The 27,908-nt window shown below is 56.1% G+C and overlaps 1 protein-coding gene across 9 annotated transcripts in view; it reads left to right on the plus strand.

Annotated features, from left to right (window-relative positions):
* SEPTIN9 (septin 9) overlaps window positions 1-27,908 on the plus strand; it is a 195,273-nt gene that overhangs the window by 158,840 nt on the left and 8,525 nt on the right. For all 9 annotated transcript variants that reach the window (XM_082371183.1, XM_082371187.1, XM_082371184.1 and 6 more), the window contains 4 exons: window positions 22,726-22,917; window positions 25,430-25,558; window positions 25,950-26,031; window positions 26,305-26,442. In XM_082371183.1, coding sequence (XP_082227309.1) covers window positions 22,726-22,917; window positions 25,430-25,558; window positions 25,950-26,031; window positions 26,305-26,442 — 541 coding nt within the window. The remainder of the gene's footprint in view (window positions 1-22,725; window positions 22,918-25,429; window positions 25,559-25,949; window positions 26,032-26,304; window positions 26,443-27,908) is intronic.

The raw sequence follows: 27,908 nt of genomic DNA on the forward strand, positions 1-27,908 counted from the left end.
GAGCAGGCTGGGGGCCCAGCGACGGTGCAGGTCTAATCACAGCCAGGAGGGCGCCTTGCCCCACCTGGCGAGCCCTCCAGCCTGCCCACCTCCCAGCGGGCTCACCAGGAGCCCTGTTTGGGGCTGGCAGAGGTGGCGGGTGGAACATCTCGCCCTGGGCGTGGGTGGATGGGCGGGGTTCAAACCTGCCACTCTCTTCTCTTTTTATCTGTGTCCTGTGGAGAAGGGCTGAATCCCGAGAGGCCCACGGAGCTTTGATTCCAACTCTGCAGGGGCCTGGGTGGCCACTTGTCCTCATCTGGACTCACCGGTCCACCTTCAGAGCAGAGTTAATAATCAGCTCGTGGGAGCAACTTCACCCCACCCACCCTTCTGGGGTGCGGGGCTGGGCCTCGGTTTGGAGGGAGGGGCGGCTCAGCGCAAAGGTCCTGAAAGATGAAGATGAACCCGTTTGCTCACTCCTCTCTTCCTGGCCGTTCCAGCTTAAATGCAATTTTTTTAACCCTTTAATCTGGGTTTGGTAGCTGGATCATAGCAGAAGCACCAAGTTTCTTGTCGCTCTCCTGAAGCTGGGGGTGGGGTGAAAGGTCAGCTCCTGAGCACCCAGGCCGCCCTCGGAAGCTCCGGGTTGGGGTTCAGTCACCGACGCTGACCCCCACAGGGAAGGAGGTCCACCAGCTGCTGGGGTGCCCCTCCCTCTGTTCCTTTGTGCCTGGTGTGCGGCACCCCCTTCTGGGGCCATGTCCCCCCAGAGGGAATGCCAGCCCCTGTCCTGCTCTGTGAGTGCCAGGCACCGAGTGCCCAGTGAGGCGGTCACTCCCGTGGCACTGGAAGAGCGTCCTTGCTGGTGTCCCTGGTGGAATGTGCCCGTACCTCCTCCAGCCTCCCAGATCCTTATCGCTTATCTTATCTCCCAGGCCTGTCACCAGGCCTGTCACCGGGCTCTGACAGCAGATAAGGTTTTCCTTTCCTGGGAGCAGGAAAGTGAGTTTCCCTCCTGCGTGGAGGACATCCCACACCAGGTGGGGACGTCCGCGTCCTGTCTGTGTGTCCTTTCCCTGGACTGTTCTTGGTCTTGGTGGCGGCCTGGACGCCCCAGGTGCTTGCTCAGTTGCTGTCGGAATGGATGCACGCACCGCGTGGTTGCAGCGTTTCATCTTTTGTCCAAATACTCTTGTGGTTTCTGTGAGACAAGCTCGAGAGAGCCTTATAAGAACAGACATTTGTTTTGCTCTCTTCATACAAGCTCTCCTTGGAGGCTTTTTTTTTTTTTTTTTTTTTAAAGAAAAAGGACCAAAGAACAGTATTTCTTCCATGATTTGAATACATTCTCCTGGGGCAGGGGACTGGACCAGATGACCCCAGGCTTGCCCCCATGCTCTGGTGCTGGGGGAGCCGTAGGGGAGTGAGGACAGGATCCCAGTCTTTTGTTCCTAGTCTGCCGGGGACAGAGGAAGAGCTGCCCGTTGCTGGGGGTCAGTTGTGGGTCCCGGAGACAAACGGCCGCTGGACAGAGGCCCCGTTGAGTCAGAGGGAGAATCGTTGTTGACTGTAGCTTGGGGGTCGGTGGGGGCCAAGGATGGGCAGGGGGTGCAGAGGGCGGAGGGGGTGTCGCAGCCCCCATGGGGGAGCAAGTGGGCGATGCACCACCTCTTGGCCTCACTCATCTGCCCCCGGCCCTGCGGTGACGGAGGGCACACAGCAGAGGCACTGCGGCCACTTTGCAAACCGCATGCTCTGCTGATGTCACTCTGGTCACCCCGGTGGCTTTGCAGTCAGCCTGCCGGGCCCCGAACCCCACAACCAGCTCTGTCCTCCGACCACGGTTTACTCTGGGCCAGGTGCCCGGGGCTCCCAGTCTTAATGTCGAGGAGTTTCATTGAAGCGACCTTTGTCACCAACTGCTGGAGCTGCCTCCCTCCCTCCCCACGTGACGGAGGTGGGGACCAAGGCCGAGGCGAACGGTAGGTCGGGACGTGTCCACGACAAAATGTCATCCTCCTGGACTTTTCCTCGTGGGAAAAAGAACACGTTTTACGAGGCTTTTGTTTGCCGTTGGTTTAAGTGTAGCTGTTTAAAAAGTGGGAAGACAGAAGGATCTCCACTGTGTCACCTGCTGCCTGGGAGGTGCTGAGGGCAGGTGGGAAGGGGCCTTTCCGTCGTCTCTGGGCTCTGGCCGCTTGCCGTCCACCCCGCCTCCACGGCCACCCTCCGGGGCTGGAGTGCTGGTGAGGAGCGCGGTCGGGGCAGAGGAGGGGACCCCGGGGGGTGTGGGGCTGCGTGTCCAGGTGGCAGCGGGGGGAGGGCCGATGGGGCAGCTTCTGCTCAAATCGCTCACCTCCGGCAGGGCCACCCCGGCACGGCACCCGCTCGGCAGATGCCCGCCTCCTGCTTCCCTGGCACAGAGTTCCTCAGCTGTCCTTTTCCATCTTCCCAAAGTCTTGCCTGTCTCCCCAGCCTCCTCCAGGGCTCCCTGTGGAACTGGATGGCCTGGTCCCGTCTCCCCGAGGCTCCTGGGACGCCCCCCTCCCCCCGTGCGCCAGCGGCCACCTCTGTCCCCATTCACTCATTCACTCCCTCGTGCGTTCATCCACCAGTGCTTTTGGGGGCATCTGCTCAACAGTCCTGAGCGGAAGAGGTGCCACCGTGCTTGGGCGCCAGGCCCCCCGTGGGCCACGGAGGGAAGGACAGGAGACCTCTGTGTGCACCTCAGTTTCTGCATTCAGCCTGAGGCCACTTCGTCGGGTTGTGGGGAGACGTGTGAACTGGGCATGGGGGGTTGGTCCTCCGGTTTTGTGGGGTGGGTGGAGGTGAGGCAAACCCCCCTCCGTGGGTGCCCCCTGAACCGGCTCCCCGTGGGGCTCTCCGAGGACGGCTGGGGAGTAAAGAGCTGATTCACACCACGGGGCACCCGGAGACCCGAGTGCGAAAGTTATAATTAAAGTTGCTCTTGAGCAACCCAGAGGCCCGTCTCCCTCTGCGGCCCGTGCCAACCCTGTAAAAGTGGGACTGAACTGAATTCCCTCTAGTTGTGGCTTGTTTGGCATCCTTAGGGTTTGGGATGGGGAGGGAGAGGACTTGGGCTTCTAGCAGATTTGGGGTGGGTCCTACCAAGAGGGCCCAGGAAATCCGGCAGCGGCCCCCCAGCAGCTCCGGCTCCCCCCATCATTTCCTCCGGGCCTGCGCTGAAGATGCTGACCAGACTCAGCCCCTGACCGGTCCGGCGGGGCTGCAAGTGGGTGCCGGACCTGAGTCCTGCTGCGGCGGCCGCTGCACCCCGCTGGTTCAGGTATGTGGAAGGGGTCTGAGTGGGTGTCTTGGGAAGCAAAGGTTTTCCCCTCTTGTCCCTCCTGCCCAGGGATTCAGGATGAGCCAAGTTCGACCTTTCTGATTGCTGACGGGCTGTGTTTTTATTTCCGCTTCCCCCTCCTTTCAGGGTGAGGTTTACGGCTTCCTTCTATAAAAGGGCCCTGCTCCCGGGTCATTCTGTGACTTGACAGGTTCCAGCCCATGACACTGAGGGCCCTTTTTAAAAATTCACGTTGAGTCCTTATGAGCATTGGTGGTGCGAGAAGGAGGCTGGGCAGGTATAGAGGTCACCAAAGTCACCGGGCTGAGGAGCCACCCACCTCCCCTGGGCTGCAGAATTGTAAGGGGGTGCCTTGCAGTCCAGATGCTGGGTCAGTGCTGGGGGTTGGCCGTGGACCAGAGGACACAGTCCCTGCTCTGGTTCCCTGGGGAGCTCAGTCGCCAGCCTTCTTGTTGTTGATAATAGCTTTATTGAGAAATAATTCACTTTCCAGAAAATCCACTCTTTTAAAGTGTACAGTTCAGTGGTTTTTGTATATTCACAAGGTTAGGCAACCATCACCACTAATTCCAGAATATTTTTATCACCCCTCAAAGAGATCCATTAGCAGTAGCTTTCCATTCCCAACTCCCTGCTCCCAGCCCCTGGCAACCATGAATCTGCTTTCTGTCTCCATGAATTTGCCTATTCTAGGTATTTTATAGAAGTGGAATCATATAGCAGGTGGCCTTTTCTGTCTGGCTTCTTTCACGTAGTGTAATGTTTTCAAGGTTCATCCATATGTAACACGTCCATGCTCCATTTCTGTTTATGACGGAATAGTATTCCATTTTATGGCTGCATCACATTCTGTTTATCCATTCATCAATTGATGGGCCTTTGGGCTGTGTCCGCTTTGTAGCTCTTTTGAATCACGCTGCAGTGAGCATTGGTGTCCAGGTTTGGGTGTGGACATGTGTGTTCATTTCTCTTGGGGAATTGCAGGGTCACTTGGGAAAGCTTGGCTCACCAGCACTGAGTCGGGGGTGCCCTGTTGGTCCCTCGGGCCCCACCCCCAGTGGCTGTGAGCATCTCGCATATCATGTCTCGAATCTGTGTCTCTGTGCAATTTGCTGGGGGCTGTTTTGTTTTCACTGTGAGTCCAGGGCCAAGCTCCGTGGAACAGGGTGAACTGACGTGGAATCAATGCATGGATGAGTTGGGGGCGGGGGGCAGGAGCAGAGGAGCCCGTTGGGTCTGCAGCTGGGGCCTGTCGCTGACTTCTAGTTTCCTTTGCCTGCATGGGGCCCAGAACAAGGCAGAAAGGGGAAATGGAAGGCTTGTGTGTCCTCTCCCAGGGAGACAGGGAAGCGTGCAGCAGTGAGCTAGTCGCAGTGTGAGAGGAAGTGGGTGGATGGAAGGAGTGGGGTGGGTTTGGCGTACCCTCCCCCAGGGGGACGTGCCCCTCTGCCCACCAGCCTTGGCCCCGAGCGGGGGTGGGGGGGGAGGCGTTTCCTTCCTGGGAGGGTGGAAATGTGGGGTGGGGGGCTGCCTCTGGGATCCAAGGCGGGGGTGAGGGTGGCCGCAGTCCTCCCAGATCTGCAGGAGCTACATGCTACGGCGTTCCTGGACTGTTCTGTGCATCACGCGCAGAAAAGGTAAGCTGTAGAGAGAATGCATGTCGGTTGTCTTTTTAAACCACCGCGCAAGTGCAGCCGGGAAAGGCCCACCCCTGCACGCGTCTGGGCGCCCGCTGTGTCCACTCTCAGCGTCGCCGCCCGGCAGCTGGAGGGACCTCTGCTTCTCACCAGTTCTCAGGCAGAAATTACCATATGAATGTGGCTCCTTCCCGGAGCCGGCGGCTGGGGAGACCTGGGAGGGGACAGGCTCCCACCCTCGGGGGCCTCCCGGTTCTGTGCTGACCGTGGCACAGATCGATCTGGTGGAAGACGCCGGGCATTTTCGATCCACAGTAGGTCCCCTCTGGATGCGGAGGGTGCGGGGGGTGGGTTGGGGTCTGCCTGCGGGCAGGGCAGAGCCTGCTGGGTCCCAGCAAGTGTGGGAGGCCCCGGGGACAGGCGTGCTCCCTCCTTTAACTTTCGTCTCAACTTGTAAGAGAACGTGTTGTTACCGTAGCTCTTGTTATTTTGGTCTGATGTCAAAAGGCTCAGCTAATTACAGCAGGAAATGTAGACTCTAAGGAAGGATGTGAGGACGAGGATCGGGAAGGATAAAGCAAATCTGAGCGCTCTGTAAACTGTAAAGTGCTGTGCACAGGCCAGCCCAAGGGTCAGCCCTCCTCTGATGGCCCAGCCCGGTCCCTACTTGTGTCTCGATGAATACCCTTTGGCAGTTGACCAAATCACTCTTAAGTTTGGGCTGGTGATATGTCACATTTAACTGCTGGACAGCAAATTAATGGACACCTAGTGACTGGAAGCCTGGCCACTCCACGTAGGGGACCCACGGCTCGCCACAGCACCGGCCAGGCAGGCCAGGCCAGCTGCAGCACGGGTGCAGCGTGCCTGAGGTTTCAGAGTTAGCACAGAGCCCAGGGTGGGTCCAGGTGTTCGGACCTGAGCCCCCTGCACACCAGCCCTGCCTGCCTCAAGCTTCTGGGAGAGACCCCACGTGCCTTGAAGCCCCAGTTAGGGGTGGGTGAGGAAGGCGGTAGGGATTAGGGACCGCCCAGTCTCCCCGCCCCAGTGGGCGCCCCCATCCCCCCACTGACTGTTTCCTGAGCGAAATGTCCTGAATGGGCAGGAGCTGTCCCAGGATGTCCATCCATCCTTCCGCCGAGGTGCTTTGTGGCTGCAGGACGATGGAAACCGGAAATTGTTCACATCTCATTCACACGCTGCCACACACTGAAGGCCGAACGAGGGGGAAGCCCATGGGAAAGGATGCAGGCCAGCACTGCGGGAACCTCGCAGAGGGGCCAGGGCGGGAGAGGCGCCCCCTGGATCGACCCGGGAGCAGTGGCCGGCCCCGCGATGCTCTGGGAAGAGAGGAGGGCAGGAGGAAAGGGCAGTGAGCTCACCTTCCATTCATTCACTCATTCATTCATTCATTCAACATCTTACTTACTGGGCGCTCGGATGTGTAAGGTTTTGTGAGCAGCAAAGGAGACAGACCCAGGCGTTCAGCAGAGGAAGACAAAATCTGCAATTACACGTTGTGCGCAGGGCCACCCCGGAAGAGAACCACGGGACCCAACGGCAGTCCCCCTGAGCAGTGCTGAGGGAGAACCTCTCTCAGGAACCTTGTTTGAGCCGCAGAAAGGAGCCAGGGAGACGGTGCACATATCAAAACTGGAGAGGTGGGCATGTGCTTGTATTTTATTAACAAATGCTTAGAGCATTTACAGTGCCAGGCACTATTCTCTGTGCTTTGTAAATATCTCGTTTGGTCCTCATCGTACTCTTACGAGGCAAGTATTGTTATCCCATTTCACACATAAGAAAATTGAGGCACAGAGAGGTTAAGTTACTTGCTCAGGGTCACACAGGGAGTCTGGGATGGAACAGGATCCGAGCCCCAGGATTCTGGGGCCCCGGGATCTCGTGTTTTCCCAGGTGCAGGGAGAACTAGTTAGGGTTTCGAGCCAGGGGAATGGTGCGATTAATTTGTTTTAAACAGGCCTTCCTGGTGCTTTGAGAAGGATGGACTGCGGGGGAGGGCAGTTGATGGCGATGGTTTGGATTGTGGGAGCCGTGGAGGGAGGGAGGCAGGGCGACTGCCTGCAGACGTGTTGGATTCGGATTGATAGGACTTTGGGATGGATGATTGGATCTGGGGAGATGGAAGGGGGGGGAACCAAGGCTGGCCCCTGGATTTCTAGCTGTCATAAATGGATGCATGGAGATGCCATTACTCACAGGGGCGGGGGGGTGCGGTGGGGAGGGTAGGCTCGAGGTCCGGAGTTCAGTCTGGGGCATGTTCAGTGGGAGACATCTAGACTTCACTAGGGCAGGGGCCACAGATACCCAGTTCTGGACAGGGGGCCTGCCATAGTGGGACATCTCTGCTGAGTCATCAGTGCCCGTCAGGTTGGCACTGGTGTATGAATCTGGACAGAGTTTGGCATTCGATGCCCAGAGCATGGGCAAAATCACTGGGGAGGGTGTCCAGCTGGGACCAGACCTGGTTCTATAGGTGGAGGAGAAGCCAGCGAGACGGCTGAGAACCAATAGCCAGAGACAGCGGAGAATCAGCAGAGGAAAAGCTGGGCCGTCAGGGGCTGCATCCTTGCGAGTTGGGGTGAGGGGTGACCCCTGTGCGTTTGCTCTTCAGAGGATGGGCGGCTCCACCTGGTCAGAGCCCCAAGTCCAGAGGTACACCCAAGCTTCATGCACAGTGGGGGCATGCAGGGGCCGCAGGAAGCTGGGCCCTTCCTGCTTCGCTCTGGTGTCCGACCTGCATGGGGCTCAGGGCTGTCTGTGCACCCTGCCCGCAGCCAGCTTCTCCCCCGGGCAGTGTTTCAAGGGTGATGAACGTGTCTCCCAAGGGGTGGCCAGGCGGATGTGTGTGTCTCTGAGGCTGCTTGGATAGGCGGGCCATCCATCCGCATTCTCACCTCAGAGAGCATTTGAAGTCGTGGCTTAGGGTGTGTCCTAAGATTTCACAGGCCTGCTCTGGCGCATCCGCTCCCCTGAGTGGCCCCCTTGGGAGAACAGGGGCTCAAGGTTGTGTGGGGCGGGGAGCAGTGGGGTCTTTCCGATAGGCAGGGCTCTGAGCAGCCCTGCGGGCAGGTGGGCACAGTCTAGGTGGGCCGTCTGCAGAGCGCACACGGAGGGAGCCATGTAAGGGGCCTTGCAGGTGCCCAGGCCATGAGCACACTGCTTCCTGACCTGCTGCCCGGAGTTGGCAGGGCGGGGCAGGGTGGGGAGGGGGGAACATGACTCCAGCTTCCCCAGCTCACATCAGCCCGGAGCTGGGGCTGCCATTGGATGGCTGACATCGTTCTAAATGGTCCAGAGCTGCTGACCCTTCATTTCTTCCCCCCCAACCTTCCCAGACCCTCCAGCCAGTGGTACGAAGTGTCCTGCCTCCTTAAGGGGTCATTGGTCAGGCTTCCACTCCTGTCCCAGGAATTCCCCCCTCCCCGCTTGTCCCCCTCCCTGGCCCTGCCTTCAGCCTCTGCCTCTCTGAAGGGACCAGGGCAGGGGGAGACCTTAGACAGCATCCCGGAGCCTGAGTGGACGGATCTGCATAAGAGAAGGGCATTGCTTGATACCTTTGAGGGGAAAAGCTCTTTTCCTGCTTAGCTCCTGGCAGCGGGACGCCCTGTTGCACCCCAGAGACCCCTGTCTAGTTCATGTTATTTTAAATGATCTCATCCGTTGCAGGAGGTGGAGCCCCCAGCGCCCCCAGCCTCCCCAGCCACGGAGCTCTGGTGTGCATCTACTGACAGTCCTGCTGATAGCAGAGGGGGCTGGGGGCGGGACGCTCTGCCCCTCCCCCGCTTAGGGGGACATCCCTGATAAGAGGAAATTCCACCCTGTGACAAATGGCTACTTTCCACCCATCAGAGGGGGAAGATCTTTTCTTTCTCTCTTTAACTTGGCAAGCATTTGCCAAGAATTAACGGAGGAATCTCTCTGTGGCCGGCTGCTTTGGACGCGGTGGGCGGGCTGGCCAGGGCCGGATTCTGGGTTTGCCTTGGGGCAGGGGCCCATCATGCTGGAAGGTTCCCTGGGGTGGGAGGCGGCTCGGGGCCACATTCCCTGATCCTGCGAGGTGAGTGGGCGGTGGAACAGGAAATGAAAGATAAATCCCTTGACACAGGAAGTCGGAGGCCTCTTCCCTGGCCTTCACCGTAACATCAATTCTGCAGAGGCCGCTTTTTAGGAAGTGAATGGGACGGAGTGCAGGTTGGAGCCTGCTCTGACCAAAGATTGATGTCTCAATAGGCCGCTGAGCCCGAGTGAGGAGCTCAGCTGGAAGAGGAGGCGGGAGGCGGGCTGGAAATGAGAGAACAGAAGGGGCCTCTTCCAGAAGGGGGGGCGGGCTCAGAGTTGGATGCTGTCCAAATCTGGCTCTAACGACCGACGCCAATTGAAACCGTGTTGGCAGAAATGAAGAGCTTCTTGAGATTCTTTCCTAGACAAAAGAGAAGAAGTTTGCTTCAAAGGGTTTGGCGAGAGAAAAGGGCAGCCAGTAAGAGTGGAGAACAACCCCCTCCAGGACTTTGGGGCGCCCTGGGCCCCTGAATGAATAGAGTCGGGTGAGGATGGCGCTGTTCCTGCCGTGACCTCTCCCAGGTCCCGCAAAGGGCGCAGGGTCGTGGGAACTCTTTCCACCCAATCTCTCCTCATACAGAAACCGTAAAACTGCAGTTTCATTTTGGGTCTCCTCTTGGGAAAGAGCAGGGGCTCCAACGGGGAGAGATGCAGCCCTTGCATTTGCCAACCCTGTCTTTCTCTGGAGAGGCCTTCACCTTTGTGCTGGATTTCTAAGCTGGGTTTCAGGCCAGAGGGCAAAGTCTCAGATTTCTGGCCTCACGCTTACTGATGAGGCGGGGAGACGCTTCCTGCCCTGTACAAAGTGTGAAGTGTAATTCGATTTGGAATTAGTTATCAAATTAGATGAGCCATGTGCACTTTAAAAATTCATGCCTTGATCCCTGCCTGCACAAATTTGCAGAATTTGGTCGTTTATATTCAGTGTTTCCATCTTTAGAAGGGAACAGGAAGTTCCCCTGTGACATTTATGGGGAGTTTGTAGTGGCTTGGCTAGGTTAACGGGGACACAAGGAAAAGCGGAATCCAGTAAATGGGAAAAGATTCTGTTTCAAAGCCCTGCAGAGAATGGCACCCCTTACATCCCTGCCCGGCCCCTCCCCCCGACCCCCCGCAGCTTCCTCCTCTGGCTCAGGGATGGAGACCAGCTGTTCATAGCCTCTTTTCCCGCCTTTGATCATTTTTAAAATTTTTTATTATTTATTATTATTATTAAAAAAAATTTTTTTTTTGGCTGTGCCATGTGGCTTGTGGGATCTTAGTTCCTTGACCAGGGATCAAACTCATGCCCCCTGCAGTGGAAGCTCAGAGTCCTAACCACTGGACTGCCACGGGATTCCCTGATTTTTTTTTTTTTAATAAATTTATTTATTTATTTACTTATTTATTTTTGGCTGCATTGGGTCTTCATTGCTGCATGCAGGCTTTCTCTAGTTGCGGTGAGCGGGGGCTACTCTTCGTTGCAGTGTGCGGGCTTCTCATTGTGGTGGCTTCTCTTGTCGCGTAGCCCGGGCTCTAGGCACATGGGCTTCAGTGATTGTGGCTCGCGGGCTCTGGAGTACAGGCTCAGTAGTTGTGGCGCACGGGCTTAGTTGCTCCGTGGCATGTGGGATCTTCCCGAACCAGGGCTCGAACCTGTGTCTCCTGCATTGGCAGGTGGGTTCTTAACCACTGCGCCACCAAGGAAGTCCCTCCCTGATCATTTTTTTAAACTCTTTCTCACCCTTCTCTCACCATGGAACCCAGAACATCTTTGCATGTTGAGAAGTTCAATTCAGAGATAATGTGATTAAATTCTAAGTTCTCATTAGACCAAATTAGTTTCATCAAGAAAGCTAGGGGTTCTTTGATGAACCCCCCCAGATTGTCCAAATTTATTTGCATGTGTCTGTCTTCATGTGTATTTTTTTTTTTTAGGGAGAGTGTCCTTACCTTTCAACAGCTTCTAAAAGGTTTGTGATATATACACAAAAGTCCTGAATTGCTGTGCCAGACTGGGTTCCTTGCATGTAAGGGACTACTGTGAATCTGCCTGGAAGTTTTAGGCTAATAAACATTTGAATAAATGAACTTCATGTTCCTATGTGCCACCACTGTTTTCATTCAGACTGATTTTAAGCCTACAGTGTCTTCTTTTTGTTTGTTACTAAGTAATAGGTACTCAATAAATATTTGTTGAATGAATCATCGTTGTGGTCCTGGGGACCCCTCGATCTTTTTCAACCATTATCGTTTATAGCCATTTTTAAAAATTGAAGTATTGTTGATGTCCAATATTACATAAATTACAGGTGTACAATATAGTGATTCAGTTTTTAAAGGTTATACTCCATTTATAGTTATAAAATATTGGCTATATTCCCTGTGTTGTACGATATATCCTTGTAGCTTATTTTATATGTAAGAGTTTGTACCTCTTAATCCCCTACCCCTATCTTGTCCCTCCCCCTTCCTTCTCCCCACTGGTAACCACTGGTTTCTTCTCTATATCTGTATCTGCTTCTTTTTTCTTATATTCACTAGTTTGTTGTATACTTAGATTCCATGTTTAAGTGATATCATACATTATTTGTCTTTCTCTGTCTGACTTATTTCACTTAACATAATACCCTCCAAGTCCATCCATGTTGTTGCAAATGGCAAAATTTCGTTCTTTTTTGTGACTGAGTAGTATTCCATTGTGTGTGTGTGTGTGTGTGTGTGTGTGTGTGTACACACATACATATGCACCACATCTTCTTTATCCATTCACTTGTTAATGGACACTTAGGTTGCTTCCATATCTTGGCAGTTGTAAATAATGCTGCTATGAACATTGGGGTGCATGTATCTTTTTGAATTAGTGTTTTTGATTTTTTCAGATATATACCCAGGAGTGGAATTGCTGGGTCATATGATAGTTCTATTTTTAGTTTTTCAAGAAACCTCCACACTGTTTTCCACAGTGGCTGCACCAGTTTACATTCCCATGAACAGTGTATGAGGGTTCCCTTTTCTCCACATCCTCGCCAACATTCGTTATTTGTGTTCCTTTTGATGATAGCCATTCTGACAGATGTGAGGTGGTATCTCTTTGTGGTTTTGATTTGCATTTCCCTGATGATTAGTGATGTTGAGCATCTTTTCCTCTGCCTGTTGGCCATCTGCATTTCCTCTTTGGAAAAATGTCTACTTAGTTCTTCTGCCCATTTTTTAATCAGGTTTTTTTTTTAATGTTGAATTGTATGAGCTGTTTGTATATGTTGGATATTAATCCCTTATATGTCATTATCATTTGCAAATATTTTCTCCCATTCAGTAGATTATCTTTTCATTTTTTTGATGGTTTCCTTTGCTGTGCAAAAGCTTTTAAGTTTGATTAGGTCTCATTTGTTTACTTTTGCTTTATTTCCTTTACTTTAGGAGACAAATCCAAAAAAACATTGCTACCATTTATGTCAAAGAATGTTTGGCCTATGTTTTCCTCTAGGAGTTTTATGGTTTCCGGTCTTTTAGGCCCTTAATCCATTTTGAGTCATTTTTGTATATGGTGTGAGAGAATATTCTAATTTCATTCTTTTACATGTAGCTGTCCAGTTTTCCCAGCACCACTTATTGAAGAGACTCTATACCCCATTGTATATTCTTGCCTCCCTTGTTGTAGATTAATTGACCATAAGTGTGTGGGTTTATTTCTGGGCTCTCTATTCTGTTCCATTGATCTATGTGTCTGTTTTTATGTCAGTATGGTACTGCTTTGATGACTGTAGCTTTGTAGTATAGTCTGAAGTCAAGGAGTGTGATTCCTCCAGCTCTGTTCTTCTTTCTCAAGATTGTTCTTATAGCCATATCTCTGACATCTTCTCCAGGGCAGTTTCTTCTCCAAGGTCCACCCGCCTCTGTACACGTGTCTGGTTTCCAGTCCCATCGCTGTCCTGTTCTCTTTCGTTCACCCGCATTTCCTGAGCTGGTTAATAACAGTGTCTCTGTCAACTTAGTCCCTTGTATGAGAAGTGGGGAGTCGTCTTTGAGGCCCCTGTGGGTTTTGTCAGTTCTAGTTGGGGCCTCGTGGAGGTGGAGGTTTAGGATGAGGATGGACATTTTGACATCTGCTTGGCATCGATCCACCTGGAACCTCTGGCTGGGGCACCAGGTGTGTGGGCCTCTGATGTGCCAGGGTTTGCCTTCATCAGCACTGGTGTCTTGGGGGAGCTGTAGGTAACCCCGAGAGGGCCCTGGAATCCTGGACCCTGTGCTGAGCCTGGCGGCTGGCGTTGAAGAGCTTGACCCGCCAGGCTTGGCCTGCAGGCTCCTTTTCTCAGGAGTTCATGGAGACTAAGATGCTAATGCACTCAACAGGCCTGTCCAGGCGGCTGGGTGGGATTCCCTCCCGGCAGCTCCTGGGGAGAGCACCCAAAGGAGGGAGGGGCTGGAGCCCTGAGGCCTCAGAGCGCTTACCCCAGCATCTGGCACTTTCTGGGTCTTTGCTGTAGGAAACCTATACTTCTTTTAGCCTTTTCTTGGCCTGTGGAGTCACCCTGCCTGCCATTCACTAGCTCTGTGACCAGAATAAGTGACAAAAGCACTGTAGGCCTCAGTTTCCTCATCTGTGAAATGGGGAAACTAACAATACCTGACGTATAGGCTTGTGATGTTCCCTAAGTTGGTGCGTGGAAGGCGTTTAGAATAGCGCCTGGTGCAGAGCAAGCCCAGCAAAGTCTGGCTGTTGTGATTTGCGTCATTCCTTTGTTTGTTTGTTCATTCGTTCGGCAAACATCTAGTCTTGGACTTGCCACGTGCCAGACCCTGCTCCAAATGTGGCAGCACAGGAGTGAGCATCATGGCTGAGGTTTGTGGCTTCGTGAATCTTATGTGGGGGGGACACGTGGTAAAAGTAAACCACACACATCACTGTTTGTTCATCATTGTGGAGACTGTATAAAGTGGAGCGCAGGCCCAGCAAGAGAGCAGTGAGGCCCGCCGATCTGGGTGCCAGGCCAGGCCCTGCAGGCCTGTGCAGCACCCAGGGAGGTGGGAGGGAAGGAAGGGGCAGCTCTGGTCACTCTGTCCCCCTGGCACTTCCTCCACCGGGGACACGCCCGTCTTTAAGAAGCCTCTTTGCCGGGGGCAAGGAGCATCAGCTGTCTGGTCCTGGCCATGGGCTCCGGTGCTCTGGTGGGGGCTGCGGCTGTCCCCTCTGCCTGCAGTGCCGCCTTCCCCGTGGTCCCAGAGGGTGAACGCCAGGGCCGCTGGGGATGGGGGCCCCTCTGCCGTGTGCATAGTTGCCAGATGAAGCCAGGAGACTGCCTGCCTGCGAGGAGCAGCTGGGCGAGGGTGGGATGGGGGAAGGAGGGCTTCACTGAGGGCGGGGTACTGGCGGGAGACACAGTTTCCTGCAGGAAGAGCACATGGTGGTCGGCTCCCTAGGACCCCCAACATCAGACCTCTGAGTGGGTCCACCTGGATCTGCCTGGTGACACTGGCTCCTGTTGGGTGGCCTCGTGGGTGTCTGTAGACAGGTTGGCTTTGCCTTCTGCTTGGTCACTGTGGGCAGTGACTGAGCAAGGCCTGTGCGGGTGTTGGCACCGCTGTGCCTGGGGAGGATCGGGTGAGATCAGGAGCACTGAGTTGGCTTTACCCTGAGAGCTTTGTCCTGGGCTGTGTCCCTGCCTGTGACACGGGTGCCACGTGGCTGCCCCCTCTGGCTGGGAGCAGCATCAGGCAGCGGCCCAGGGGCCCTTGCTCCCATAGAGCCACCTCTGCATTTGGCAGATGGGGCTGATGCTCGGGGAGGATGGAACCTGCGGGGACGTTTCTGGGCAGCAAGACAAACAGGGAGGGGCGGGCGGAGAAGGGTGACCCCTGGGTGCTGCAGGCCTGCCGTGCCGAGCCCCCTCCCACGGCCGCCTTGGGGCTGCGATGAAGTGTGAACCCCCCTGGGGGGCGTCCCACCTGGGAGCAGGCTTCTCTCTGGGCGGTACCTCCCAGCCAGATGTGTGTCCCACCGCCCTGGTCCCGGCGAGCCGAAGAGAGCGATCCCAGCCCTGGGGGCGGGGGGAGACTTTCTCACTTGGAGCAGAAGTCCGAAGCTGGCGCTGGTGACTTACAGTCCCCGTGAAGGCGTGTGGAAGAGGATGGGACTCCTGCCTCCCCGATTTAGAAGCACCGCCCCCCGCCCCCCATCAACTCCTAGAACAGGTGGCCCAGCAGGCCCCTGGGGGGAAGGAGAGGGCAGCCCCATCACTGGCGGGACCAGCTGCCACCAGCCTGTGGGGACAAGGGCTCCCCACCAGGGACGCGGGCCTGGGCTCAGAATGGCGGCCTGCGGAGAGAAAGTGCCAAGGTTTCCTCTGGCTGGTCTGGACATCCTTGCAGGGAGATGACGGGCTGCTTCCACGGCCAGACAGCACGGGGGGTGCGCAACAACCTCAGGCCTGAGTGGGGGCGTCTGGGCCTCAGCTGTCCTCCAGTTGTGCAGCTGGCTGGTGGGCACTCATGGGCACAGCGGGTTCTTTTCAATCCGTCTCTACCAGCAGCGTCGTCGCTTCTGTCGTAACATAACAGCTCATTGAGATATAATCCCCATCCCATACAATTCACCCATTGAGCGTGTGCGGTGTGCGTCAGTGGCGCTTCTTCACAATGTGGAAACGCCATCCTCGTCACCTAGCTCCAGAGCGTGTTCGTCACCCGAAAGGAAATCCCATAGGCCCCTGGCAGCCACGCATCTGCTCTCTATCTCTATGGATTTGCCTCTTCTGGACATTCATTTAAATGGACTCATACCGTATGTGGCCTTTCACGTCTGGCTTCTTTCATTGTGCGTAATGTTTTCAAGGTTCATCTGTTGTAGCCTGTCAGGACATCAGTGCTTTTTTTTTTTTTTAATTTTTTTTTTTTTTTTTTTGGAGTATGGTTAATTTACAATGTTGTGTTCGTTTCTGGTGTACAGCAAAGAGATTCAGTTTTTACATAAATATATTCTTTAGCATATATATATGTTCTTTTTCAGATTCTTTTCCATTTTAGTTTATTACAGGGTATCGAATATAGTTCCCTGTGCTCTACGGTACGACCTTGTTGTTTATCTATTTTATTTATAGCAGTTTGTATCTGCTAATCCCAAACTTCTAATTTATCCCTGCTTCCCTCCCCCACCCTTTCCCCTTTGGTAACCATAAATTTGTTTTCTATGTCTGTGGGTCTGTTTCTTTTTTGTAAATAAGTTAGGTCATTGTATCATTTTTTTAGATTCCATGTAAAAGTGATATCATGATATTTGTCTTTGTCTGACTTACTTCACTTAGTGTGATAATCTCTAGGTCCATCCACGTTGCTGCAAATGGCATTATTTCATTCTTTTCTTATGGCTGAGTAGTATTCCATTATATACGTATGCCACGTATCCTTTATTCATTCATCTAAGACATCAGTGCTTTTTTTTTTTAACGTCTTTATTGGAGTATAATTGCTTTACATTGTTGTGTTAGTTTCTGCTGTATAACAAAGTGAATCAGCTATACGTATAACTTATATCCCCATATCCCCTCCCTCTTGCGTCTCCCTCCCATCCTCCCTATCCCACCCCTCTAGGTGATCACAAAGCAGTGAGCTGATCTCCCTGTGCTATGCGGCTGCTTCCCACTAGCTATCTGTTTTACATTTGGTAGTGTATATATGTCAGTGCCACTCTCTCACTTCGTCCCAGTTTACCCTTCCCCCTCCTCGTGTCCTTAAGTCCATTTGCATCTTTATTCCTGTCCTGCCCCTAGGTTCTTCAGAACCATTTTTTTTTTTTTTAGATTCCATATATATGTGTTAGCATACAGTATTTGTTTTTGTCTTTCTGACTTACTTCACTCCGTATGACAGATTCTAGGTCCATCCACCTCACTACAAATAACTCAATTTCATTTCTTTTATGGCTGAGTAATATTCCATTGTATATATGTACCACATCTTCTTTATCCATTCATCTGTCGATGGACACTTAGGTTGCTTCCATGTCCTGGCTATTGTAAATAGTGCTGCAATGAACATTGTGGTACATGACTCTTTTTGAGTTATGGTTTTCTCAGGGTATATGCCCAGTAGTGGGATTGCTTGGTCATATGGTAGTTCTGTTTTTAGTTTTTTAAGGAACTTCCATACTGTTCTCCATAGTGGCTCTATCAATTTACATTCCCACCAACAGTGTAGGAGAGTTCCCTTTTCTCCACACCCTCTCCAGCATTTATTTGTAGATTTTTTGGTGATGGCCACTCTGACCGGTGTAAGGTGATACCTCATTGCAGTTTTGATTTGTATTTCTCTAATTACATCAGTGCTTTTTATGGCTCATATTCCATTGTGTGGATTTACCACATTGTGTTTATCCTTTCATCCGTGGGTGGACCTTTTAGGTATTTCTCAAATAGCTACTTTGTGCCACTCCCTGGGGTAGGATTGGGGGTACCGCTGAGCGAGCCATGGCCTCGGGTTTGAGGAGCTTGTGGGGTAGGAGCTGGGGGGGAGTGCAGGGCAGGCTGGAGGGACCTGCAAAGGACCACGTGGAGCCAGGACGAGAACCCGAGGCCCCTGGTTCCTGGCCTCGAAGCCTTCAGGGGGGCGCCGCACCTCACTTTGAGTGCAGGATGACCGTGTCACCTATTGTCCAAACCGCAGCCTTTCTGAGCACCACTTGGGTTCTGTTAATAATTAGGCTGGATACCAGAAAAATTGAAAGCAGGGACTCAAACAGACACATGTCCACCCATGTTCATAGCAGTATCATGCATCATAGTCAAAAGGTGGAAACCACTTAAGCATCCATGGACAGATGAATGGATAAACAAGTACTATTCAGACGTAAAAAGGAACGAAATTGTGACACAGGCTGCAACAGGGAGGAACCTCGAGGACATTATGCTCAGTGAAAGAAGCCCGACACGAAAGGACAACTACAGCATGACTCCACTTATATGAGGTTCCTAGTGGAGCCTGATTCACAGAGACAGAATGTAGAACAGAGGCTACGGGGAGAGGGGGGAGTTAGTGTTTGATGGGCTCAGAGCTTCTGTACAGGTTGATGAAGGCGTTGGAGGTGGGTAGTGGTGGCGGTTACATGCCATCCTGAATGTATTTAATGACGCGGACTCAAACACTTAACATGGTCAAAATGGTCAAGGTTGTATGTTGTGTCTGTTACTGCAGTAAAGAAAGTGATTAGGAAGTGGAGGGAGGGCTTAAACTGGCGTGTTAAGGTCACCCCCCCCCGACCCTAGGTGGTCACTTGGGCTTTTCTTCCCCAGAGGAGGGTGGTGCTGTGGTGGGCAGGGATGTTGCCCTGGGCCTGGGAGCCTGGGGAGAGAGCGGCTGACCCAGAGTGGCCGACCCGGTGGAGCAGGGGGTGAGGCTGCCCCAGGGGTCACCACCCCCACCGCAAACCTACATTCCCTCCTCAGAGTGTGGCTCTAGGAAGGAGGGGATATGGTGGTCCACACACCGCCCCCCCCACCGCCCCGCCATCCCCTTTCCCAAGGGGTTCCCAAGTAGGAGCAGTGAAAAGTAGCAGCAGCTCGTGCTGTGTGACCTTGGATAAGTTACTTAACTTCTATGAGCCTGAGTTTTCCACATTTAAAGACCAGGGCTCCCTCTTGCTCTACTTGCCTGAAGTGAGAGTCACCTTGGACATAAATGTGAAACCTGTTATTTTTCTGTTAAGAACTTCCCTTTCCTATTAATAGCATTTGATGAAGTTTGGGTGTGAAACAAAAACAGGTAACAGGGCCATGGGGAAGAGGGTGAGGCCTCAGCCGCAGGCAGGTCACTGGAGGAGGTGGATTGGACATAGGTCTGGGGGGCGGGTCAGGAGGTGGCGTCTGGCCTTCGTGGAGGGTCTGCGGGCAGCCTGGGGCAGCACAGCCCTCCTCCCTGTCCCCCCACCCCACGCTGAGGGGAGACTTCTAAGACCCCATTCGTTCAGGAGTATTGGTTGAGTGTCTCCTCCTTGTAGGTCTCTGGAGGCTCACTGGGGATCCATACATGTCACTGCCATACTCACTGGAGCTCACGGTCTGTGGGGGGACATGGATATTAATCAAATATCGCAGAAGTGAATGTGAAGTTACAGGGCTGATTAAATTCAGTGAAGGTCTCAGGTTGGCCAGACCACTTCCAATGCATTTCAGAAAAAAATCACTCTGGGGACCTCAGTTTCCTCATTTGTACAATGAGTAGGTTGGACAAGAATTCTGTGCTGTCCAGTATAGTTGCCATATGCCATGTGTCATTCTTTATTTGAAGTTAATTAAAATTAAATAAAATAAAAAATTCTGATCCTCCGTTGGACCAGGTGCATTTCAAGCACGCCAGTCACATGTGAAAGCAGTTGGTGATTCTGCAAAAAATTAAACATACGATTACCATTTGAGCCAGCAATCCCACTTCTGGGTTTACACCCGAAAGGTTTGAAAGCAGGGTCTCGAGGAGATATTTGTACACCCATGTTCCCAGCAACACTATTCACAGGAGCTGAAACATAGAAGCAACCCAAGTATCCATCAAGGAATGAATGGGAAAGCAAACTGTGGTCCATCCATACAGTGGAATATTACTCAGCCTTCAAAAGGAAGGAGATCCTGACACGTGCTACAACATGGATGAACCTTGAGGGCATTAAGCTCAGTGAAACAAGCCAGTCAACAGAAAGACAAATACTGTATGACTCCACTTATATGGGCTACCCAGAGTAGTTAAATTCATAGAGACGGAAAGTAGAATGGGGACTGGGGAGTTCGTGCTTAATGAGGACAGTTTTAGTTTTGCAAGATGAGTTGGGAGCTTGGGTGCACAACATGAATGGACTTAACACTCCTGATCTGCACACTTAAAATTGGTTAAGATGGTACATTTTGTGTTATGTATATTTTATCACAATTTTTGAAAAGTCACACGTGGCTGCCACACTGGATGGTTATGGTGCTGGAGTCGCCGGTCTCCGCCGTCCCATCCAGCCGGCTGGAGCCCCCCGGGACCTGCAAGGGGTCGCGGACAGCGTCTCTGGGCGAGCTGGCCTGCCAGGGCCTCTACTCTCGCCCACGGGGTCCTGAAGGCAGACCCCAAAGCCTCCTGGCTGGGTGGGCATAGAGGGAGGGTCCCGTGTCTGTGGGCCATCTGGGTGGGCACAATTGGGGTTGCCCACCAGGGGGCCTCCCAGAGGAGGAGGGACCTTGCAGGAATGTACCCTCACCTGTGCAAAAGGCCAGGCCTTTCCCTCAGCGGGAGGGATGGTGCTTGTCATGTTTTTATGATTATTTCTCAAGCAGGGCCCTGGTGGGCAGGATGTTTGCTTTGGTTTGAGTTTCTGCAGTGGATGTTGGTGCCTGTGGAGGGGCCGGCTGGAGTCTCTCTCGCTCTGCTGCTCCCAGGGCCCGTGGAGGGAAGTGAGGGGGTTCAGGGGACGCCCCCCCACCCCTCGTGCTGCTCGGGAGGGGGTGAGGGATGGAGGGAAATGTAGGGGTGGGGTGGGGGGCTGGCCCAGTCCCGGGCAGAATGGCTCCCAGACCCGCAGACAGATGGAAGCAATTTTCGGTCACGTGGGGCAGGGCTGAACTGCCGTCCTGAAAGACAGGGCCCCATGTCTGTCTCCAGGAAACAGCCCCAAAGCCACACGTTCAGGCCAGATGCAGCTCTGGTCTTTGTTTATTTAAAGATGCCGGAGCCCGGGGGCAGAGTGTTTCTGAAGAGCGAACAGAGGCACAGCCCTTCCGGGCCATGCAGGGAGGAGGCCCGCGAATAGCGTTCGAACGGGGGTCCTTGCCTCCTGGGCCCTTCGCCTTTCCCCGGCCTAGGGCGGTAGTGGGGGTGGACCTGGAACCGAAGCCTCAAGCATCAGCCTGTTGTTAGGAGAGATGCGTGGGCCCCCTGGCAACCCCTGGCGCTTTTATATGCATTATGTTACTTGCTCAGCACCCCCGTCCTGTGAAGCAGGAATGGCTGTGCTTGGTCAAGGGCAGAGGAGATGGGGAAGTTGCTGGCTGACTTGAGGATGAACCAGCGACACCCCAATTTCTCGGATTTGTAAGCAAACGGTGCCCGTCATCTTTCCTGTCTTACTGGCCTGGGCCTGGGCGTGGGAGGAGAGGGTGCTGGCCCCCATCTCGGCTCCCTCTGACGCTCCTGAAGACACATGTGGCTGCAGAGGTGCGAGCCTGGGGACGGGGTAGAGTCTGGTTTTTTCCCCAGGAAGTGGAAAAGCAGTTTATCTGAAAGCTCAGCAGTGACCTTCCTGACCTGGCGACCTGTGTCCTGCTGCTTCCTGGGGCAGGGTCGGAGGGGGTGGGCAGGAGGGCATGTTTGGGAAGGCTGCTTGCCCACCCTGGCGGTGGGGCACGCCCCCTGGAGCATGGGGCACCCGGAGCCGATGCCCACGGAACCAACAGCCTTTCCCCAAGGGCTAGTGGGAGGGGCTCGCGGGGCTGGGGGAGGCATCTGGACTCACTGTGTGGTCGCTTCCCATGAGCTCAGGGTGCCCCAGGAGGAGAGACGGCGATCCTTCCTGGGAGGTAGGATGAAGCCGAAAATCCTTCTTAGTGGGAAGAGCTTGGACCCAAGGGGGCAGGGAAGGGGAGCTGGGGGGCCAGTCGGGGAGGGTGTGGCCTGGGCATGTGCCACGTCGGGGGCTCAGCGGGACGCGGCCAAAGTGCTCCAGCCGGACCCTGGTGGGGAACCTGCACCATCCTGAGCGCCCTGACCAGCCCTGCTGGCCGGGTGCACCTCAGGTCCCCACTGGGGGTCTTCTGGGTGGCATCCCCCCACCCCCAGACCTCCAACCTGGGCATGTGGATTCTTGAGGGCAGCCCGGGAGGAAAGGAGGAAGGCTCTAACCTATAGACCGCAGAAGCTTGAGATATTTCGAGCATCTCAGCCCCGGCTGCCTGTCCGCAGACATGAAAGCAAAACCTCCTCCTGGCCTGTGGGTGTGAGGCCCACAGGTGCTGGGCGGCCAGAGAGAAGACTGCCACCTGGATCCAGTCCAAGGGGGGGAGGCGGGGGCAGTGCCCCGGGTGCTGCCCAGGGCCCTCTCCTTCCTGCCATCTCCCAGGAACGCTGGGCCCGGAGGAGCTAGTTCTGCATCCAGGCCCTCCTGCCTCGAAAGAACGCCCCTCGTCCCAGCACTCCTGCCGCCCCAGGGCTATTGGCTGGTACCTGGGACTGAGCCAGTGCCGGCCCCCTCCATCCTTCCTTCAGAAGGCTGTCCTCTCCTTTGTCCTGGCTCATGGGTTCACCCAAACCCTGGCTGTTTGACCCCCAGGGCCCCTTCGGCCGTCAGGCTGCAGCAGGTGTTGGGGCCAAAGGTGAAGGAGATGGGGGGGGGCCCACCTGGGTGCCCCGGGCAGGGCAGGAGGGTGGGGGGCAAAGAGTGCTCCCCGCCGTGCTCGGGCTAGTTCTCCTGGGTGCAGCTCAGGTGAGATAGAGGAGGGTTCAGGGGTCAGCCCTGCCCTGGAGCCTAGGGGAGGGCCCCAGCCTAGGCAGGGCTGGTGGCTTGAGAACTGGAGTGAGGCTCTGTGGGCCAAGCTGAGTGGCTGCAGGACAACGTGGGCCTCCGGCTGCAGCTCCGGGGCATTTCTCAGGGCTCTCCCGGGCAGCTGAGCCTCAGTTTCCCCGCCTGAGGATGTGGGGGCTTAGCAGACGCCTGCATGTGACCCCCTAACGCGCCCGCTCCTCGTCCCGCAGCCACCGAGGCAGCTCCCGGCGGCGCTGGCGACATGGCCGACACCCCCAGAGACGCCGGGCTCAAGCAGCCGCCCGCGCAGAGGAATGAGAAGGCCCCCGTGGACTTCGGCTACGTGGGGATCGACTCCATCCTGGAGCAGATGCGCAGGAAGGCCATGAAGCAGGGCTTCGAGTTCAACATCATGGTGGTCGGTGAGTCCCCAGTCCCCAGCACTGCTCAGAGCCACACGGGAAGCCTGTCCCCGGGCCAGCCACACGGGCTCTGGGGCATCTTCTCTTGTAAAACGGGGGCGACAGACCTGGCCTGCAGGACAGATTGCGAGTGGCGTCGTGTGTGTGTACGCGTGCCCGCCGGGAGCGTCTCAGCCTCCATCAGCTCTTCAGCAGGGCCTCTGCCCATTACATTAAGAACCCCGGAGACAGCTCGGCCCCGGGCCGGGCAGGGGCTCAGGAGACGACACCTCTCTGACCAGTGGCCTCCGCCTTCTGCTTTTACCTTCTGCTGAGGCATCCCCATCGCTGTGGCTCAAGCCCATGGTGGGCTGACCCCCGCACCCAGCAGGCCTGGCTGGAGGCTCCCCTCTGCCCTCTGCAGAGCTGGATGGATGGTCACGGGGAGGGGATGGTCATTGATCAGCCCGGCCCAGACAGGGTTGGGGGGCTAGGCTGGGGGAACAGTGGGCAGCCCTTGTTCCCGAAGACTCTCAGGTCCTGTTCAGTCCTCACAGTAACCCTGTGAAGGGAGCGCCCATTTTACAGGCAGACATGAGGCCCAGAGAGGGCATGATGAGGTCATTCAGCTCACAATCCGGGCTCCACGCCTCCACCCTCCTTCCCACAGCAGTGCCCCCGCAGAAGATGCAGCTGGGGTGGAAGGGCGCCTGTGGGGGGGTCCGCAGACAGGGGGAGAATCCCAGCCTTGCCCCTGCTAAGCTGCCTGATGCTTGCCCAGACTTCCCTGGGGTTTCTATCAGCCTCAGTTTCCTCATCCATAAAATGGGATAGTCCTGGGGCAAATGGGAGAACGTGTTCGGCCCCTGGCGTGGTCATGGGCACTCAAGAAGATTTCAGAAGCAATTATGAGGATGGTGGTAATAAAAATAATAATAATTACAGGATAAACTTTAAAATATCCTGGTTGGCATCTCCCAGGTGTCAGGGGCCATGGCTGGAATATTTGATGTAGCCCCTGGCCTGAGCTTGGTGGGGACACAAAACCATTGGGCAGAAGGGGAGATGGATGAGGAGGAGGGCCAGTCCTCGGGCTGGTAAACAGCTCAGGCCAGGGATTCCCGACGCCACCCTCTGGGGGATCCACACTTTTCCTTGAAAGGTTATCAAAGTTGAAAAATCAGTGTGATTTAATTTTTAAAAATAACGTTGGTTACCACGGCCTAAGGCCAGCTCGGCACAGAGGCAAAACGATGGGGCTCCAAGTCTGGAGTGTGTGAGCCTGTGTGCATGCGTGTGTGGGTGCGTGCATGTGTGTGCACGTGTGCGTGCATGTGTGTGCACGTGTGCATGGTGCTGAGGTGTGCCTGGTGCATAGTAGGCATCTTATAAGCGTCAGTGGCCATTGCCGCTATTAACCCCGGAGGTGGAAGGTCCTGGCTGGGGCCCTGGAGCTGGGCTGCTGCTTCTAATCCTCAGTCTGGACTCAGCCTCAGTTTTTCTCATCTGTCTGATGGGCTAATGACAGCACCTGGTTGTGAGGGTTAAACTGCCGCTCTTAGGACTGTGCCTGGCGCACGGCGAGGGCTGCGTGGGCGGGACGTGGGTCAGCAGCCGCGAGGCGGACCCTAGATTCAGGGTGACTTAGAGCAGGAGGGGCCTTCCAGTCACGACTGAGTCCAGGTCCCCTCCCTGTTGTGCCCTCTGCCCTCGTCCCTCTTGCTGTAGGAGGGGACTGTGGGTGACGTGAGGTTTGGGCTCACAGCCAGGCCAGAATCTCTTCTGGGGCCACACCAGGGGGCGGCTGATGCCCCGGGGGCTCACTGGCCCCTCAGCCCCTCAGCTGCCAGGTCTGTTGATGTGGGCACTGGTTAGCGCTGTCCCTGCTCTTGGCAGTGAGGCACAGCTGCCCACCATCCGGGGGCCCGGTCAGGCCTCCTGTACCAGGAAGAACTGCAGCAGTGGCCTTTTTTGGAGCCTGGCGGTCACTTGGCTGCAGGCTCTGTGTGCTGAGTATGCCGACTCTTCAACCGAGATGATCCTGGGAGGCGGGGAGCGCGGCCCCCGGGGCTTTGGACTGGAGCCCCACAGTGTGGGCAGCCTGGCCCTAGGGGATGCAGACCCTCCAGCCTGAGGTCCCAGGGTGGGGGGCTCTGTAGGGCTTTTCCTTCAAACCCCACGTCGATCCCAGTATGCCCAACAGCTAAGGGTGGAGCTGCACTGGAGGGGCCAGCCCCCCACTTTGCCTCCCCAACAGTGTCCTGCATCTCAGCTCCTCCCGGGCACCCCAGGACCTCGCGTGGGGCAGTTTGGCCATCCCTGTGGTCAGAAGGCGAGGGGTCCGTGTCCTGCTCTGCCACAACGCACTGTGAGGGCTTGGCCACCACCCGGGCACCCTCCTGCCTCCTGACCTCCCCCTGACCCACCCCCAACCAAGGTGTGCTGGGGGGCGATGCCCAGGCATCACTGCATCGCAGGCCCGTGACCTGCCCTCTCTGGAGCGCCACGCCAACCAGCCCCGTTCTCTCCCCAGGGCAGAGCGGCTTGGGAAAGTCCACCTTGATCAACACCCTCTTCAAATCCAAGATCAGCCGGAAGTCAGTGCAGCCCACCTCGGAGGAACGCATCCCTAAGACCATTGAGATCAAGTCCATCACACACGGTGAGTGCCGGGCGGGGCCTGGGGGGAGGGATGCCAAGTCAGGGACCTCAGGTCCCCTGAGCTGGTGACTCTCGGCAACACCTCTGGGCACGTTGAGATTCAGGGTGAAGGGTGAGGGGTCAGGGCTGCTCTCCGGGACCCCTGCAGGCCCTGGTCAGAGCCCCCTGGAGATAGCTGAGTTTTCCACCCAAAATCATGGGCAGGGGGTGCCCAGGATAAGGGTCATCAGCTCTGCTGGACTTCCCTGCTGCAGGCTGGCATCTCCCTGGCAGCACCCTGGGGGCACCCCAAGTGGGCTTCTTTGGGGCAGGGTGGTCAGGGAGCCTGGCTGGGGTGTCTGTACGGGTCCTGGGTCTCCCCCTGAGCTCGATGGGGCTGGGATTCTGTGCAGATATCGAGGAGAAGGGCGTCCGCATGAAGCTGACGGTCATCGACACGCCGGGGTTCGGGGACCACATCAACAATGAGAACTGGTGAGGGGCTCCGGGGGCCACTTCCCCGGGTGGAAGAGCCCTAACGGGGCTGCTGGGAATCTTGCCCCTCCCCCCGACCCCTGAGGTCAAAGGTCAGCATGGGAGGCTAGTGCGGGTCTCTGCTCTGCTCAGAATGTCAGACGCCTCCACACGTGTACGGGCGTTGGGCTGGGACTTGGGGAATTACGGACCTGCGGGTGGGGACGGGGGCCTGCCCCCCAGCTCGGGTGGTGGGGGTCCCGCGTGCAGGCTGACTGGGGCCCCTCCATGCAGCTGGCAGCCCATCATGAAGTTCATCAACGACCAGTACGAGAAGTACCTGCAGGAGGAGGTGAACATCAACCGGAAGAAGCGCATCCCAGACACGCGCGTCCACTGCTGCCTGTACTTCATCCCCGCCACCGGCCACGCGTAGGTGCACACAGCCGAGGCCTGGGGCTGGTCTGCCCTGAGTGCAGAAGGGCTGGGCGGGCCGTGGTCAGCAGCCTGTGTGCCCCAGTCTCCCTCTGCCCCCAAACCACGTCCCACCCACTTGTGGACCCTCCAGCTTGCCTGGGAGGCTGGAGGACCAGGCGGGCCCAGGATGGTTCGCGGCCTGGACCTGCCTTCTCAGGCCGGCCATTCTGGTAGGCCTGGCAGGCGGGTTAAGACTCCGGCTGTGTGTCCTTAGCACCTACCCGCTCTTCCAGGGTGGCTGTCGGTCCCTAAGGGGGGTGATGACGATGTGATAACAGTCCCCGGCGGGGACCACCAGGAGGGTTTAAAGCACAGAGAATGGGCTTGGCCCCTGGCAGGGCTGGATAAGGGCTGTCGGTCGAGGCCACCTTGGTGAGAGCTGTTTTCTCCTGCGGGTTCTGTCTGCAGCTAGAGGTGCACGCACAGGTCAGCGAGGCTGGCCTGCGGTGGGTGCCCCGGAGCAGGGGTTGGGGGGGGGTCTCCTTGCCTCCTTTGAGCAGGGGTGGTCTCCCCTGTGAGGGCAGCTGGGCTCTTGATGGCCTCATAGACCCTTTGTCCTTGGCTTCCTGTGGCTCTGTCTGCGCCGGATACCTTAGTGCCTTTCTGCCCGCTGGTGGACACCCTCGGGCTTGTCCTGAGTCAGGACGTGGGGAGGAGGTGGACCCAGCACCCAGAGGACAGCAGGAGCAGTGGGGTGGGGAGGCAGCGTGGGTGGATGGAGAGGGAGAGCTGGGGCCCGGCGTCCTGCTGGTCACCACGGCCTGAGGCTCTGGCTCTTTCTGGCTGTTCTACCCTCGGTTCTACTCAGAGCAGGGAGCCCAGGGGTTGGGGGCCTCAGCCCCGCAGGCACGTCCAGGAAGGAGCCCGGCAGGAGGCGGCAGGCCTCGGCTGGGGCCTCTGTGGGAAACCAGGCCAAGTCCCCGAGCTGCCCGCAGCGAGGGTCAGCTCAGGGGCGAGGAGGCCCGGCACCAGAGCAGGGACCGTGGCCGAGCCTCTCCCTCTGGGGGACAGCGGGCTCAGCCGTGGGCCCCATGGCAGCTGGTCCAGCTGGTCTAGGCTTTGCTCCACCGAGGCCGACGCTGGGAAGCAGAGCCGGCCGGCGAGCTGAGGGTGGGCACCGCTGCTTCCGCAGGGACCCAGCTGGGCGCTGTGCCGTCCCCTCCCTCGGGTCCCGGGCCCGTGGGGCTGGGGTGGCCCCTCGCCCCCCTCGTTCGGACTTCCTCCTGGAACCCGCCTCAGCCCCACCCCATGTCTGCGACTGACTGAGCCTTGACGGGGGAGGAGAGCGGACCAGCTCTGCTCCTGGTGGGAACGTGGTGCCCGCCATTCGGGGGTCCTGCGGCCCTGCCCACACACCTGCTGAGCAGAGGTTTCGAGTCGGTGGGGGGCAGGGAGGGGCTGGAGGGTAATAAGCCTCTCTC

The sequence above is a fragment of the Balaenoptera borealis genome (genome assembly GCF_965194805.1).
Source record: "Balaenoptera borealis genome assembly, chromosome: 20".
In the NCBI taxonomy this organism is placed as follows: domain Eukaryota; kingdom Metazoa; phylum Chordata; class Mammalia; order Artiodactyla; family Balaenopteridae; genus Balaenoptera; species Balaenoptera borealis.